The 14,336-nt window shown below is 45.1% G+C and overlaps 1 protein-coding gene across 1 annotated transcript; it reads right to left on the minus strand.

Moving 5' to 3' along the window:
- Positions 1-11,313: 11,313 nt before the first annotated feature.
- On the minus strand, positions 11,314-12,339 carry LOC123089009 (uncharacterized). Its single transcript, XM_044510934.1, has one exon. It carries the CDS (start codon positions 12,197-12,199, stop codon positions 11,561-11,563), a length of 639 nt encoding a protein of 212 aa, XP_044366869.1. The 5' UTR covers positions 12,200-12,339; the 3' UTR covers positions 11,314-11,560.
- Between the last annotated feature and the right edge of the window lie 1,997 nt (positions 12,340-14,336).

Below are 14,336 nucleotides of genomic sequence, written 5' to 3' on the forward strand. Positions count from 1 at the left end.
GCTACGGGTGAGAAAGTCTCATCGTAGTCAACCCCTTGAACTTGTCGAAAACCTTTTGCAACAAGTCGAGCTTTGTAGATAGTAACACAACTATCAGCGTCTGTCTTCCTCTTGAAAATCCATTTATTTTCTATGGCTTGCCGATCATCGGGCAAGTCAACCAAAGTCCATACTTTGTTCTCATACATGGATCCTATCTCAGATTTCATAGCCTTAAGCCATTTTGCGGAATTTGGGCTCATCATCGCTTCCTCATAGTTCGTAGGTTCGCCATGGTCAAGTAACATGACCTGCAGAATAGGATTACCGTACCATTGTGGTGCGGATCTTACTCTGGTTGACCTACGAGGTTTGGTAGTAACTTGATCTGAAGTTTCATGATCAATATCATTAGCTTCCTCACTAATTGGTGTAGGAATCACAGGAACTGATTTCTGTGATGAACTACTTTCCAATAAGGGAGCAGGTACAGTTACCTCATCAAGTTCTAATTTCCTCCCACTCACTTCTTTCGAGAGAAACTCCTTCTCTAGAAAGGATCCATTTTAGCAACGAATATTTTGCCTTCGGATCTGTGATAGAAGGTGTACCCAACAGTTTCCTTTGGGTATTCTATGAAGACGCACTTCTTCGATTTGGGTTTGAGCTTATCAGGTTGAAACTTTTCCACATAAGCATCGCAGCCCCAAATTTTAAGAAATGACAACTTTGGTTTCTTGCTAAACAATAGTTCATACTGTGTCGTCTCAAGGGATTTAGATGGTTCCCTATTTAACGTGAATGCAACTGTCTCTAATGCATAACCCCAAAACGATAGTGGTAAACTGGTAAGATACATCATAGATTGCACCATATCCAATAAAGTGCGGTTATGACGTTCGGACACACTATTACGCCGTGGTGTTCCATGTGGCGTGAGCTGTGAAACTTTTCCACATTGTTATAAATGAAGGCCAAACTCGTAACTCAAATATTCTCCTCTACGATCAGATTGTAGAAACTTTATTTTCTTGTTACGATGATTCTCCACTTCACTTCTGAAATTCTTTGAACTTTTCAAATGTTTCAGACTTGTGCTTCATTAAGAAGATATACTCATAGCTGCTCAAATCATTTGTGAAGGTCAGATAATAACGATACTCGCCACGAGCATCAACACTCATTGGACCGCATACATCAGTATGTATGATTTCCAACAAGTCAGTAGCTCGTTCCATTGTTTCGGAGAACGGAGTTTTAGTCATCTTTCTCAAAAGGCATGGTTCGCAAGCATCAAATGATTCATAACCAAGTGATTCCGAAAATCCATCTTTATGGAGTTTCTTCATGCGCTTTACACCAATATGACCCAAACGGCAGTGCCACAAATAAGTTGCACTATCATTATTAACTTTGCATCTTTTGGCATCAATATTATGAATATGTGTATCACTACGGTCGAGATCCAACAAACTATTTTCATTGGGTGTATGACCATTGAAGGTTTTATTCATGTAAACAGAACAACAATTATTCTCTGACTTTAAATGAATAACCGTATTGCAATAAACATGATCAAATCATATTCATGCTCAACGCAAACGCCAAATAACATTTATTTAGGTTTAACACTAATCCCGAAAGTATAGGGAGTGTGTGATGATGATCATATCAATCTTGGAACTACTTCCAACACTCATCGTCACTTCAGCCTCAACTAGTCTCTGTTTATTCTGTAACTCCTGATTCGAGTTACTAATCTTAGCAACCGAACAAGTATCAAATACTCAGGGGCTACTATAAACACTAGTAAGGCACACATCAATAACTTTTATATCAAATATACCCTTGTTCACTTTGCCATCCTTCTTATCCACCAAATATTCAGGGCATTTCCGCTTCCAGTGACCATTTCCTTTGCAGTGCAAGCACTCAGTTTTAGGCTTTGGTCCAGCTTTGGGCTTCTTCGCGGGAGGGACAACTTGCTTGTCATTCTACTTGAAGTTCCCTTTCTTTCCCTTTGCCCTTTTCTTGAAACTAGTGGTCTTTTCAATCATCAACACTTGATGCTCTTTTCTTGATTTCTACATTCGTCGATTTCAACATCACAAAGAGCTCGGGAATCGTTTTCGTCATCCCTTGCATACTATAGTTCATCACGAGGTTCTAGTAACTTGGTGATGGTGACTAGAGAACTCTGTCAATCACTATCTTATCTGGAAGATTAACTCCCACTTGATTCAAGCGATTGTAGTACCCACACAATCTGAGCACATGCTCACTAGTTGAGCAATTCTCCTCCATCTTTTAGCTATAGAACTTGTTGGAGACTTCATATCTCTCAAATCGGGTATTTGCTTGAAATATTAACTTCAACTCTTGGAACATCTCATACGGTCCATGACGTTCAAAACGTCTTTGAAGTCCCGATTCTAAGCCATTAAGCATGGTGCACTAAAACTATCAAGTAGTCATCATATTGAGCTAGCCAAACGTTCATAACGTCTGCATCTGCTCCTGCAATAGGTCTGTTACCTAGCGGTGCATTAAGGACATAATTCTTCTGTGCAGCAATGAGGATAAACCTCAAATTACAGATCTAATCCGCATCATTGCTACTAATATCTTTCAACATAGTGTTTTCTCTAGGAACATATAAAAAATAAACATAGGGAAGCAACAACGCGAGCTATTGATCTACAACATAATTTGCAAAATACTATCAGGACTAAGTTCATGATAAATTAAATTTCAGTTAATCATATTACTTAAGAACTCCCACTTAGATAGACATCCCTCTAATCATCTAAGTGATCACGTGATCCAAATCAACTAAACCATGTCCGATCATCACGTGAGATGGAGTAGTTTTCAATGGTGAACATCACTATGTTGATCATATCTAATATATGATTCACGCTCGACCTTTCGGTCTCCAGTGTTCTGAGGCCATATCTGTATATGCTAGGCTCGTCAAGTTTAACCTGAGTATTCCACCTGTTGTATTTGAACGTAGAGCCTATCACACCTGATCATCACGTGGTGTCTCAGCACGAAAAACTTTTGCAATGGTGCATACTCAGGGAGAACACTTATACCTTGAAATTAAGTGAGAGATCATCTTATAAAGCTACCGCCGAACTAAGCAAAATAAGATGTATAAAAGATAAACATCATATGCAATCAAAATATGTGACATGATATGGCCATCATCATCTTGCGCCTTTGATCTCCATCTCCAAAGTACTGTCATGATCTCTATTATCACCGGCACGACACCATGATCTCCATCATCTTGATCTATATCAATGTGTCATCACAAGGTTGTCTCGCCAACTATTTCTCTTGCAACTATTGCTATCGCATAGCGATAAAGTAAAGCAATTATTTGGCGCTTGCATCTTATCCAATAAAGAGACAACCATAAGGCTTCTGCCAGTTGCCGATAACTTCAACAAAACATGATCATCTCATACAACAACTTATATATCATCACGTCTTGACCATATCACATCATAACATGCCCTGCAAAAACAAGTTAGACGTCCTCTACTTTGTTGTTGCAAGTTTTATATGGTTGCTACGGGCTGAGCAAGAACCGTTCTTACCTACGCATCAAAACCACAATGATAGTTCGTCAAGTTAGTGATGTTTTAACCTTCTCAAGGACCGGGCGTAGCCACAGTCGATTCAACTAAAGTTCGAGAAACTGACACCCGCCAGCCACCTATGTGCAAAGCACGTCGGTAGAACTAGTCTCGCGTAAGCGTACGCATAATGTCGGTCCAGGCCGCTTCATCCAACAATACCGCCGAACCAAAGTATGACATACTGCTAAGCAGTATGACTTGTATCGCCCACAACTCACTTGTGTTCTACTCGTGCATATAACATCTACGCATAAAACCTGGCTCTAATGCCACTGTTGGGGAACGTAGTAATTTCAAAAAAAAATCCCTACGCACACGCAAGATCATGGTGATGCATAGTAATGAGAGGGGAGAGTGTTGTCCACATACCCTCGTAGACCAAAAGCGGAAGCGTTAGCACAACGCGGTTGATGTAGTCGTACGTCTTCACGATCCGACCGATCAAGTACCGAACGCACGGCACCTCCGAGTTCAGCACACGTTCAGCTCGATGACGTCCCATGAACTCCGATCCAGCAGAGCTTTGTGGGAGAGTTCCGTCAGCACGACGGCGTGATGACGGTGTTGATGATGCTGCCGACGCAGGGCTTCGCCTAAGCACCGCTACGATATTATCGAGGTGGAATGTGGTGGAGGGGGGCATCGCACACGGCTAAAAGATCTAAGGGATCAATTGTTGTGTCTAGAGGTGCCCCCTTCCCCCGTATATAAAGGAGCAAGGGGGAGGCGGTTTGCCAAGGAGGAGGGCGCGCCAAGGGGGGAGTCCTACTCCCAGCGGGAGTAGGACTCCTCCTTTCCTTGTGGGAGTTGGAGAAGGGAAGGAAAAAAGAGAAAGAAGGAAGGGGGCGCCCCCCCCCTCCCTAGTCCAATTCGGACCAGTCCATGGGGAGGGGTGCGGCCACCCTTTGAGGCCTTTCTCTCCTTTCCCGTATGGCCCATTAAGGCCCAATACAAACTCCCGTAACTCTCCGGTACTCCAAAAAATACCCGAATCACTCGGAACCTTTCCGAAGTCCGAATATAGTCGTCCAATATATCGATCTTTACGCCTCGACCATTTCGAGACTCCTCGTCATGTCCCCGATCTCATCCGGGACTCCGAACTACCTTCGGTACATCAAAACACATAAACTCATAATATAAATCGTCACCGAACTTTAAGCGTGCGGACCCTACGGGTTCGAGAATAATGTAGACATGACCGAGACACGTCTCCGGCCAATAACCAATAGCGGAACCTGGATGCTCATATTGGCTCCCACATATTCTACGAAGATCTTTATCGGTCAAACCGCATAACAACATACGTTGTTCCCTTTGTCATCGGTATGTTACTTGCCCGAGATTCGATCGTGGTATCTCAATACCTAGATCAATCTCGTTACCAGCAAGTCTCTTTACTCGTTACGTAATGTATCATCTCGTAACTAACTCATTAGTTACATTGCTTGCAAGGCTTATAGTGATGTGCATTACCGAGAGGGCCGAGAGATACCTCTCTGACAATCGGAGTGACAAATCCTAATCTCGAAATACGCCAACTCAACATGTACCTTCGGAGACACCTGTAGAGCTCCTTTATAATCACCCAATTACGTTGTGACGTTTGGTAGCACACAAAGTGTTCCTCCGATAAACGGGAGTTGCATAGTCTCATGGTCATAGGAACATGTATAAGTCATAAAGAAAACAATAGCAACATACTAAACGATCAAGTGCTAAGCTAACGGAATGGGTCAAGTCAATCACATCATTGTCCTAATGATGTGATCCCGTTAATCAAATGACAACTCATGTTTATTGGCTAGGAAACTTAACCATCTTTGATTCACGAGCTACTCAAGTAGAGGCATACTAATGACACTAAGTTTGTCTATGTATTCACACATGTATTATGTTTCCGGTTAATACAATTCTAGTATGAATAATAAACATTTATCATGAAATAAGGAAATAAATAATAACTTTATTATTGCCTCTAGGGCGTATTTCCTTCAGAAAATTCCTAATAACATATAAAAAATTAAAAATTTCAGAAACAATATTCATCGTCCAAACCTGATATTTAGGACAAGATGAACATTTTTATGGACTAAAGTGCAATTTTCAAAAATGCATGTTTTCTCTAATTCAAATAAAATAGCAAATAAAATAATAATTTAATTTCAAATTTTCTTCTCCAATATTTCTCTTCTGTTGAAGAAGTCATATTATCTTCTCTCATTTATTTTTTATTATTGAAAATAATTGAAGAGAAAATATTAAAGTCAAAATGATCCTACTTTTCAAATTTGAACTAAATTCAAATATTAAAATTTTGTGAAACCTCCAACTCTCTCCTTGGGTCCTTCAGTTGCTTAAGATTTCAAGAATCACAACAAAATGCAAAAATAAAATATGATATGCATGTGATGATCTATGTATAATATCCAAATTAAAAATTAAGATGTTACAAAAAAAGACAAGGCCCCACGTGGTTCTGAGGTTGACATGTGGGGCCGTCCGCACGTCGAGATGGACGACGAGCAGGCGCGGGCACGTCCGTTGGCTGTCCTTGTCGACACAAACTGGGGCCAATTTTGCACTGGATGGGACGGGGCTGGACGTCAAACGGGCAAAAAATACGAATGTGGTCGCGTCTTGATCCGTGTCGTGTGTCCATTTAGGCCTAAACGGACAAACGCGCAGCGGAAGTGCAGTGGAAGTCACGTGCAAAGGAAGGACATGGTGCCGTGGCATGAATCTTGATCCGAAGCGCGAGCATTTGTGAACGGGGCGCGTCATTCATTCCCGGCACCGACACCGCGTATCCGGCACATGGTCTTGGGCGCACTGCTCAAGTGATTATTTGGTCTGTGGTTGAGGCAGAGAGAGAGGGAGGGGGGATGTGTATCCTGTATAGCAAGGGGCACACAGATATACACGTGATGATATCACTACCATCCATGTGCGTCTGGCGTTGCTCCTAGTCAACATGGTTGGTCAGGACGATCATCATCATGCACGCTCTCTCTAGCTTTTTTTGCCGATTCGATTACCTTTCTTCTAACATGCTTCTTTCACTCGCTCCTGCCCCCTCCTCTCTCCTGTTCCTTCCCAGATCTGGTTGACCGTAAAGAGAGAAAGAAAAAAAGAAAGAAAGAAGCTGCTCCAGTCCAGACTCTTCTAGGCCCTTGCTCTAGCTGGTTGGTCTCTAAACCTGGCATGTCTTTTTTTCTTTTCTTTTCTGTTCGAGATAAGGATCTAAAATGACTCTGGATGCACAACTTTGAGTTTTCACTGAAGAATTTAATAGCCTCAGAACGGAATGTGCTATAAACTACACACCACTTAACTAATTTGTTAAAATGTGCTTAATCAGATAAGGTACATGTTTCCCAAAGTGAGCTCCTGCCGTACTACTACTGCTACTTATTGGAGGTTGTAGGTAAACGACTAAACGGGAAGTATTGCTTTGTCAGATGTCCACTTCTTCCACCTGGCCACTTCTTTGTGGTAAAACAGACAAACATTTCAACCTCCTACGATCGAATCACATCCATCTTCCCCAAGAATCTTCCTCTGTTGTTTGCTCCGGAATGATTCCATTTCGTTTTTGCATCCAAATGGAAATGTCCTCCAATGTATCGAAGTAGCAGACCTTCATCAGTTCAGGTGTCACAGTTCCACATCTCCTTCTCCTTCATGTCCTGCTCGGGATGGATACAAATGTGTCACTGCCAAACTTTACAAAAGCAACCTGTGGTGGTCGTTGCCGGTGTAACATCAGGGAGAGTATGTATATCAAGCCACAGTGTAACTACAATCAATCCCCTCCTTTTCCCTCAGGAACGCAAAAAATATAACATCCATCAGACCCCTCCTCTTGCTTTGCAGAAGGAATTTGTTGCTAGCTCCGACTGTATTGTCAATTATGAACCATACAATGATTAGTTTCGTAACTGAACTTTTTGGTCCCAGAAAGTAACACATGCATGCATGCTCTGGGTATCTGATCAGCAAAGTGTGCTGGTGACTAGGAGGGCGACCTATATACACTGCAACACACGCCACAATCATCCAGCTCTCTGCTCAGTCTTTCACAAGGAAACATAAGCAAGATTCCACTATCTCCCTTCTTCTGATGGAAATGAGACATGAAGTGTTTGGTTAGGTTAAAATGAATGGTGCCAGGTTTGCATCAGTTTCAGTCAGCACCTGCTTGATTTGATCCTTACCAATGCACATTGTATAGATTGATTTGCATCAAGACTCGGATTGCAGAAGTAATACATTGTAAAGCAAAAAACTTTTTTTTTTGAAAAGGAAGCAAAAACTTTTGGTGCAAAGGAACAGTGAACGCAGCTGAATGATCCCTTTCAGCTATCAGCATTATACTTGCGGAATTGCATGGCATGCAAAGCCCGAAAGCAACAACTCCCTAGACTGGACCGATGAAACGACCTTGCAGCTACAAGGTGGGCATCAGAATATTGGAGATTAGGCACGCACCAGGCTGCTGTTAGCGCACACACATCGGTCGTCGATCAATGTCGGTTTGCGCAGTTTTCTGGTAAGCCTGAGCTTTAATCTCGGATCAGCAACCCTTAGCCTCATTATCAGAACTAGCATACAAAGGACACACTGTGCATATTGTTACAACCTTGACTTCTCTCGTCTATGAATAATATGGCTGCAGACACATTCAGTATCTCTCATTTTCGAAATGGACAAGACAAAAGGGCAAAAACAAATTTGTCAAGTTGCTGGCTGCACACATTTTCTTTGCTTTGATCTGTGGATGACCCTTCAAGCATGGATTAGGTATATATGCAGAATAATTTACAGTGAAGGATTACACATGCAACACACCTAACCTAATTCATTTGACTGAGTCAGAGCTGAGGTACCTGATGATGAAAACTGCTAACTGTTCTACTGTGAACCTTATCACTCCAGACTGGTTCAGTAATGGTTGTAGGGTAGCTGTACAGTTATTTTTGTTGTTTGGCCTCTTCTTCGTTGGTCTTCGTTTTTGCCATGGTTTCTGTTTTTGCTCTTTTGTCTTTTGCTTTCATTTGTAATACCGGCGCCATTTCGGTGCTTTCCTTGTAAGAAAAATTATGTGCACTTATTAGGTGCATATTCGAGAACCAAAATAAACATATATCCAGAAGAAGAAACTCAGCCTTCCTCTAACCAACTTAGATGACCTAAATGTCAGGCTTAATTAATTTATGATTTGAAAGGCACCTACAAAGAGCAACCTTGCTTATGATCCAGGGCAACGGTTATCTGTCTTAAGCACTCAATGAGCACTTTCTACCAGATTAATTGATTGTTAATTATATAGACGAAGCTTGAAGCATCCACCTAATATTTCTGACCTGCACATTGGTCTCAAGCTACAAACTAAACTGAACTCAGACTAATGGGTACCACACTAAAAATTAGTAACACCAGAGTCTGAAATCAGGAAAGCCATGCCCAAGTTTAACTTTTTGCCCACATCTTTGCAACCTTGCTGAACTGAACTGTTCTACAATATTTTCTGAATGAATTATCAGCTTTGCATGGAGTGAATTGTGAACCCTTGGGGGTCCATGCATGTGTTCTTCTTCTTCATCACGCATGATGGGCTAGCTGGTCCTCGAGGAGCAATAACTCCAATGTCTTTCCCTGCTGTTTCTTCAACAACTTGATGCCCCTCATATGGGGCAATGCAATGCAACCCCGCAGAAATGCATGGCATGGCAGCAATGCGGGCATGGAGCCCCCCAGGCCCAGGCCCAGGCCCAGGGGTAGTAGTAGGTAGCTGGCTAGCGAGTGCCCTTGATGGTTGATGCCCCCTCCATCGAGCACCCTCCGTTTCATCGGGAGAGACTGCAATGCAGTACATCGTCTTCATCACTTCTGGAAAATGAATTTGAGCAATGCAGTGGATCCATCTGTAAATGTCTGTACTTTTTGGTGGTACGTCCATGTTATAGTTGGATTTGTGTACTTTGCTATTTAACCGAAGAATGTACGTGGCACGTAAACCGTCTGAAAATGACCGCCCAAGGCCGGAAAGTTGTCAAGTGAGTGACATATCGCATGAGAAAATGACCGCATGGGATAACCTTGAACAGGAGGCAAGTCAAATGGCTAGGCCAGCATGACGCAAAAATCGAACTGCCTTGACAGGCGCTTGATGATGCATGGTTAATTAAGATATTACAACCTCAAGAAACGAGCTAGTCTCCTCTAGCTTCTTTGTTTACTCAGAGTTCAAAATGCAAAAGAATCAGCACAACTCAACCACTACTGTCCTCTTTCTTGGCAGCACCATTCCAGTCAGTCCAGGGGCCTCGGACCGGGTAAACAAGCCAAGCTTCCTTTTCCTCATGACTATTGTTAGAGATAGTTAATGGAGCCCCAGGATAAGCCAAAAATAATATCTACTCCCTCTGTAAACTAATATAAAAGTGTTTAGATAACTACTTTAGTATTCTAAACGCTCTTATATTAATTTACGGAGGGAGTAGTAACGAGCTTAGATTAATTAGTCCACTCTCGTGTTTAAGAATAACACGTCGGAGTTCAGAAGCCCGGCCCCTTGCATTGCACGCACTTGTCAACTACATGTGCAAGTTGGGCAGAGCAGATGGCTAAACAAATGCATTGCGGATTTGTGACACAGATATGAACCATGAGCGCGAGACAGGGGATCCGATCGACCCCTAGATCCGTGCTTAATTTTCTCCTAAGTTCCATTAATGCATGGCACCGTTGGTTTCCCTATGAAGATTAGGTAGGATCAGCAGATAAAAGATTCAGACACTGACAAATTGCTAGCCACATGCTATGAAGTTTTTCTTGCTGATGACGCGTCTGTTGAAATCCATCGGACGAGCTAGTATGCATGCTTCATTTTAAGAACCCGTCGTACTTCAAAATTCTAAATTTCTCTAAAAATCGTCGTACTATGAATTTTTTTCTTACTAATGATGACGCGTCTGTTCAAATCCATGGAACGACCTAATGTGTTGTACGTGTGCATACGTCCTTCAAGTATTCATCGTACTTCGAAATTATATTCCAGTTTTCTCTAAAAATCTTCATTTTGCTATCAGAATTGATCTAAAATGCCCCACAGAAAATAATTAATCTAAAGTTTTCGTATAAACCATTCTCTTTTTAATTTCTTTTTTGAATGTTCATTCTTGTTTTGAATTTCCATTCTTTTTCTGAATTTCCATTCTTTTTCTGAATTTTCATTCTTTTCTGAGTTTTTACATAAACCATTCTGGTAAAAAGGAATCCATGTATCATGTAAAGTATATAAACTATGTACTCCCTCTGTAAACAAATATAAGAGTGTTTAGATCACTACTTTAATGATCTAAACGCTCTTATATTTGTATACGGAGACAAACGATTCGCGAGGGAATGACAGTCCGTATAAGATGTTTCAACTTTTTTTCGAATCAAATGTATATAGACGTGTTCTGATGTGTTTGTTCACTCATTTCAATCCATATGTAGTCCATGTTGAAATATCCAAAGCGTTTTATAATAGCGAACGAAGAAAATACTTCCTCCGTCCCGTAATATAAGAGCGTTTTTACACTACAGTAATAAATAGAATGTAGATTTTCATTTGCATTACCTCACTCTTCATTAGGCTGGACAACAAAGAACACATATTTGCAGTACACAAGCCTGACACACGACCAAGTAACCGTACACATGCGTGTATATACGGCTGCATATACAAATACACCACCACATAATATTACTCGTTATGTTTACACTTGTCTTCCTTGCCATGCATGACTCGGAAATGACACGTACGTAGCGCAGGTCAAGTACATTTACTAGCACAAAAGGCAAACCACACCCCGGGTATTTAGAAAATTAAACATGACACACTGCTACTTTCTGTAGGCAGGACAGGAGAGGGCTCCTCTCTAGGCCGCCGCGGTGGTGGCTCGGCCGCCGGGCTTGCGTCCTACGACAGTGGCCAGCGCGTTCCGGACGGCCACGGCGACGCCGCAGCCCTTCACCACCCTCCTGTCGCACTCTCGGTCCGTCCCGAAGCAGCTCGACGGCGGCGCCGCGTCCTCGAAGACGTCGCCGGCCGAGAACGCTCGTCGGTGGGCGCAGCGCGCGGCGGGCGAAGACTGCACGGTGAACACCGGAGACATGGACGACGCGGTGGACGACGAGGACGACCAGGAGATGGAGGAGGAGGAGCATGGCGACGTCCTGCGGCGGGGCCTCCGGAAGAGGGCGATGACGCCGCCGGGCCAGCGCCTGCCGGACCCTGAGGCTGCGCCCCTCTTGGAGCCGCCCTTGCCGCCGGCCGCGTAGTAGGAGGGCGGCGGCGTGAGAGGCGGGAGGGCGGCGGCGGAGGGCGAGCTCTTGGGTGTGCCCGGCTGCGACTCCCAGAGGAAGGGCACGGAGCCGGCCGAGGCGACGCCGTAGTACACCCGGAAGGACGGCACGGCGATGGCCACGTCCTTGGAGAGCATCCTGGAGTAGAGCTTGGTGCCCCCCTGCTGCTGCTGCTTGTCCGGCCCCTCCTCCTTGCGCGTGGTGCTCGCCATGGCCGGAAGGAACGACGCTGATCTCTAGCCAGCTAGCTGCTACTGGAGTACGTACTACCCAATTAGAGGGAGGGTACAGCTATAGAGAGAGAGAGACAGAGAGAGAGGGGGGGGGGGGGGGGGGGTGTAAAGGGAAGGAAGGGAAGAAGGTGCGAGCCAGTTGAGAAGGAGAGGCTGCAGTGCAGTGGCACTGGCATCTAGCCAGCTATGGCAATTATATATCGCCGGGGTGGGTAGATCAGCTAGATGCCGGACATGCTCCGTCCGGGCCCAGTGCTTCGGCTTCGACCCTGCAAAAGAACGGTCACGATCGCCAATGGCCTTCGGGTCGACCGTGGTTTATCTATCAGAGATCTCTATATATCTGGGTAAACTGGGCTTTGAACTAGATATTATGTCACTCACCAGCTGCAAGTCTACACTAGTTGCTCTACCTATTATTGTCAAAAAAAGTTACACTTTTAGATTAGGATGTTACGATCGATCATTTTCATTTTCGACCATGTCATGTAAGTTAGGGAAAAACCGCCGGTTCACTGCTAGCTCCGGCCCCACCAATTAACCTACCACACTAGGGAGAATATCCGGTGCGCTGGACTTAATTCTTCCTATCAACCTTTTTTTTTGCGGGTGAACCCATCAACCATTCTAGTTCTAGGTGTAACTTACTCATGAATATGGTATGCAATCATTGGAAAAATACTATTTGGAACATGGTGGTAATTTGATAACTGAAACATTTGAAAAGACCAAAGTGATCTAGGATTAGATCACTCGACATCGGTCAAAAACATTCTGAAGTAGGAGTACCTCAAAAAGACTAAGGATAATTGTCATAACTGCTCGCCCCTCCCCCTCCCATGTCGCCTCCCCGAGCGAGGCGACCGAGGGCTCCTCTCCCCGCCCCTCAGCGTACTCCCTCCCCTAACCCTCCTCCCGCCGCCGCCGGCCTGTACCACCGGGCACTGCCCACGTGGTGTCGGCGACGGTGACGACCTCGTCCTTCCCCACGCGCGGGGCCCTGGCTCGGGTCGTGGTGGCCCGCGGCGGTGCTCTTCGGTCTGCAGAGGTTCCGGCGGCGGCGGTTCCTCCATGCGGCACGGCTCCGGGTGGCCGGGGGGCGCAGCCACTTGGTGGCGGGCGGGCGTGGTGGATGGTGGCGGCGCCCTCCCGGCCCAGATCTGGGCCCTTTTGGGCCCCATCTTGGTCTGGGCGGGCCTGGCTCGATATCACATGCGGCGGCTCTGATGGGGGCAGTGGAGGCGCGACTTGTGCGGGGGTTGTGGAGATGGCGGCGGCCCTATTGCAGCGCGGCCACGGGCGCTTCACGAGCCCCTTTTGGGCTCGGCCGGGCCTCGAGGGCCTGGTGTGCCCCTCTTGCCATGTCCGGTCGGTAACCGCCGATGGCGGTGGAGGTTGTCTCCTCCCGCGTGGCAGCTGTCGCTGTCGCTCCTCGTTCCCGGCTGCTTCCTCTCGGCCTCGTCGGTATCGCTTTGTTGACCATGGTGAGGCGATAGTGATGATGGCAAGACCATGGTGGCACATGTTGATGGGCGACATGATTGGTGGAGCGCGTCGAACCATTCGGGGATGTGGGTGTTTGGTGGACGGGAGAAATCCTTGTCGGCTTGCCGGCACCGATGTAGTGACGCCTGTAGGCGCCACCGTTCCTTCCTGAAGGGCGTGGGGAATTCCCCTTCCCCACGCCCCTTCGCGTACCGGGGAAAACCCTAGGACCCGTCCATGTAGCAGCATTGCCGTCATCGTCTTCCTTCCTGAAGGTGTTGCTTGGTATGTGGAGGTTCGAGGTGCCAGGAGCGAGGTGGTAAATCTCCAGTGGGCGCAGCGGTTGCGGGTCATCATCCTTTTCGTCGATCCGACGTTGTTGACATTATTTTCTCTCTTCTTTCTCTGTTGTTTCTTTTCGGTGTGCTTGTGCTGTTTGCCCCAACATTGGATTCTTTGTTGTATCGGGTGGTTGCTATGTCTATATAGCGGGACGAAAGCCTATTTCATAAAAGGACTAAGGACATGTTTCTCGTTTATGAAGGTGAAAAAGAGCTCGTCGTAAAGGGTTACGTCGATGCTAGCTTTGACACAGATTTGAATGACTCTAAGTCCCAAACCAGATACGTAT

Source organism: Triticum aestivum, chromosome 1B, assembly GCF_018294505.1.
Source record: "Triticum aestivum cultivar Chinese Spring chromosome 1B, IWGSC CS RefSeq v2.1, whole genome shotgun sequence".
In the NCBI taxonomy this organism is placed as follows: Eukaryota; Viridiplantae; Streptophyta; class Magnoliopsida; order Poales; family Poaceae; genus Triticum; species Triticum aestivum.